Raw genomic sequence first — 3,697 nt, forward strand, 5'->3', positions numbered from 1 at the left:
TGAAGTTTCACTTCATCCGGGAGTGCTGTGACAGGAAGCTGATCAACGTCGAGTTCGTGGGCACCGAGCTGCAACTAGGTGATCTACTCACAAAGGCACTTGGGCGCACCCGGTTTCAGGAGCTTCGCGGCTTGATTGGTATGAAAAAGCTACTCTAATCGCTCGGACTTAGGAGGAGAATGTTTGAATAAGTCCTGAGCAGTTAAATGTAGGAGGTAGCAGGCGATTAGCGCCATTAGAGGCAGGCCACGGATTGCGGCATGGCCCAGGTGGTTGGGATGGCAACCATTGATCACGAGTATGCCGGGATTAGCTTGTCCATTTGTTTCCTTGTAACCATACATGTAATCCATATATAGTGAATACAATCAAAAGGAAAAGCTGTCGCTTACAGCACCAAACTCATCGTGTCCTCTGTGTTCTTCGTGTGTGTCGTCCTCCTCGCCGGAGTTCTAACATCCATCACCACTGTGTTTGTACTAGCACCCGGCAACATATACCTGTAACGCCGCTCGCCAACCTCCCGCACTTCCTTCTTGATCTTTTGAATCATAGCCCCGATGTCATACTGGGCCTTGGCTGTTGGGAACAACGCTCTGATCTTCTTGATGAATTTCTTGAACCCATGTGACTTTTTGGGCTCATCGCTGCCATCATCAACACGCACCATGAATGAGTCGACAGCATCCTCGATATCATAGGACAGTTCACGCACCTCGTTTGCCCAGATCTTGACCTGGCTGTCAAGATGATCTGCCGGCACCATGGACACCTTCTCGAGGGCACCGTGCATGCCCTCCAGCTCCTTCTGCAGGGACTCTATGTCCTCCCTGACACTCTTGTGAAGATTGTACTGGTCGGTGAGCATCTCAGCCAGCTTGGGGAGCAGCGTCTTCATCGCCCCAGTGGAGGCACTCACCACCAGCTCCATCTTATTTGGTCGTGGACTGCTTCCTTACTGCTCCCTGGTTACACAGCTAATCAGTAAAACTGTTCTAAAGGAGGAGAAGAATCATCAGACCATCAGGAATGATGGATCTGAAAATTACCTGGTAGCCTTTAATTTTCTTCCTCTTAAAAACAAATTTGTTGCACAAAGAAATCGGAAAAACAACTAAAACAGAAGTTCTTGGATGCTTTTCTCGAACAAAGAAGGAATCACAAACAAATCCTGTTGGTTAGTCTGTTAGAGGCGTGAATCGCACAAAAGGATCTGAGGAAGAGAGAGGAACAAAGAAGCAAAGAAGTTCCATTTACCCGCGACTGAGAGGATCTCTTTCTTTCTTTCTTTTTCTCATTTTGCCGCGCCGGCTGTCGGCCCTCGTTGCAGGCGCTGTAGTCGATGATGCCAGGCCGCGCACAGCTCCGCCGCCGCCCGGCGGTGTCCGTTGAGCGTTGACGAGCTCACTGGCTGGACGTGGGAAGAAGACTACTGGAACCGAATCGTGCTGCTGGTCGACCCATCTCTGGCCGCGTTCGAGTGGCTATAAGAGCAAGGCTAAGGGGCTGTTTAGTTTTCAAAATTTTTTCTCAAAAACATCATATTAAATTTTTAGACATCTAAATAAAACATTAAATATATATGGATACTAAAACTAATTACATAGTTATAGAGTAAATAGTGAGACGAATCTTTTGAGTCTAATTAGGACGTGATTAGCCATAAGTGCTACAGTAACCAACATGTGCTAATGACGGATTAATTAGACTCAAAAGATTCGTCTTGCTGTTTCCAGGCATAATCTGAAATTTGTTTTGTAATTAGACTAAGTTTAATAGTATTCAAAGTTTTGATGTGATGTTTTTGTAAAAAAAATTTGTAAGCTAAATAACCCCAAATAATATAGCCAACTATAGCCAACAAGTTGGCTATAAGGATCCTTGTAGCCTTCTCTCAGCTTATCCATATATCCATATAGTAGTTAGCTGTTTATAATTAATATACATGGTCTATTTGTCTATCTCACAAAGTTTCTTGCTTCTTATACCAGAGCTGACTATAAGTTTATAGTCTGCTTCTCCTCTCTCTCTCCTCCACCTCAGCATTTAGCTGGCTTATAGGCTGCTATTATACTTGCTCTAAGTTAACTTATTCCTGGCACGGAAAACGTAGTAACAGATTAGTATGATTAATTAATTATTAATTATTAAAAAAATATAAAATAGATTAATATGATTTTTTAAAACAACTTTCCTACAGAAAATTTTTGTAAAAAATACACCGTTTAGCACACTTCAAAAAGCGTGTGCGTGGAAAATGAGAAAGATAAGTTAACTAAGAGTAGGTACAATAGAGGGCTATAAACCAGCTGTAAACATATTTTATTGAGATAAGAGAGGAGAGAGAAGAGGAGTGGGCTATAGATCTGTAGCCAGCTACAGCACGAAGTCCAAGACACAATGTGTGTATGACATATAGGACATGATAGTATATGTTTTATAGGCAGCTATTGTATAGATTGGCTATAGATAAATTGAAACTAGTAGTTAGCTAACTCGCTGTAATAGGGCCTGCCGAACACGGCCTCTATCTACGAAAATTCCTTGCTTGTTCGTGACTTTGGCCATCCTTTCTACACCTTGATTTTGATTTATCTTCACTTTGATCCCCCTATACCCATTTTACTCTCTCCATATGGATGACACCACTGACTTTTTATTACAATTTTAACCGTTCTTCTCATTAAAAAATTAAACAATTATGATTTATTTTATTATGATTAGATTTATGACTAAACATACTTTAAGTATAACTTATATTTCTGCGTACTTGTGTCAATCTTTTAATTAATGAACGGTTAAATGTGTAACAAAAAGTTAACAGTGTTAGGTATTAAAATATAAAAAAGTATTAGTTACCCATCAATTGTTTACACATTTATGTTGCTCCATTCTGAAATTTAGGTTGTTCTTTTGCAACCCTAGGTTGTAGATTATTTTCCAGTTTTTACATGTATATTTTCTGAAGGAAAAAATGGTGTGTTTTCTTAAAAACTTTATATATATATATATATATATATATATTCATCTTTTTTATCATTAAATATTAAAAAGTCAGATAATCTATAATCTTTCGTCTTTCTTCTTTCATAAAAGAACATTGTATTTTATTATCTACCAGATCCAGTGCTACTTCAATTTTTTTCTATTTTATTATTACATAGCCAAAATTTCTTGTATTTTGGGACATAGACTCTTGTTTCCTATGGGACATTTGTGTTAGGGGTATTCGTAGACTGTACATGGACGTATAGGTTAGAGGTACCGAATAGGAATGCAGCTTACTGGATTGGTTAGGAGTTTGTTAATATCCGGAGTACACGCCGAGAATATCGGATCCTACCTTATCAGAGTCGGCTAGATCCTAGTATTTTTAGATTAGAACTATATTTGTATATTTGTAAGTACGATCCCTTACTATTTAAGGGAGATCGGGGCACCCTCACGGGTGATATACACACCACCCAATGTCACATAACAATAGCGTAAAACTAGATAACCCCATGTCTTCATATTAGCATCGTTCTCTGTGCCTCATTAGTCACCCTATATATTACTGCTGATCTAGATCCTCAACGCTTGCTAGAAAATACAATCCTCAACCTAAAAAGATGCATTTGTAAAAAAAAAGGCAATATACTTATTTAACTACCCATTTGAATACTGAAATTTAGATCTTTAAATAAATTTCATATCA

The 3,697-nt window shown here is 39.1% G+C and overlaps 1 protein-coding gene across 1 annotated transcript; it reads right to left on the reverse strand.

Moving 5' to 3' along the window:
• Nucleotides 1–376: 376 nt before the first annotated feature.
• On the reverse strand, nt 377–1,440 carry LOC102700021 (disease resistance protein PIK6-NP-like). Its single transcript, XM_006665028.2, has 2 exons — nt 1,258–1,440; nt 377–965 (listed from the first exon to the last, which is right to left on the reverse strand). Exon 2 carries the CDS (start codon nt 929–931, stop codon nt 389–391), a length of 543 nt encoding a protein of 180 aa, XP_006665091.1. The 5' UTR covers nt 932–965; nt 1,258–1,440; the 3' UTR covers nt 377–388.
• Nucleotides 1,441–3,697: the final 2,257 nt, after the last annotated feature.

Source organism: Oryza brachyantha, chromosome 12 (genome assembly GCF_000231095.2).
Source record: "Oryza brachyantha chromosome 12, ObraRS2, whole genome shotgun sequence".
NCBI classification, from domain to species: domain Eukaryota; kingdom Viridiplantae; phylum Streptophyta; class Magnoliopsida; order Poales; family Poaceae; genus Oryza; species Oryza brachyantha.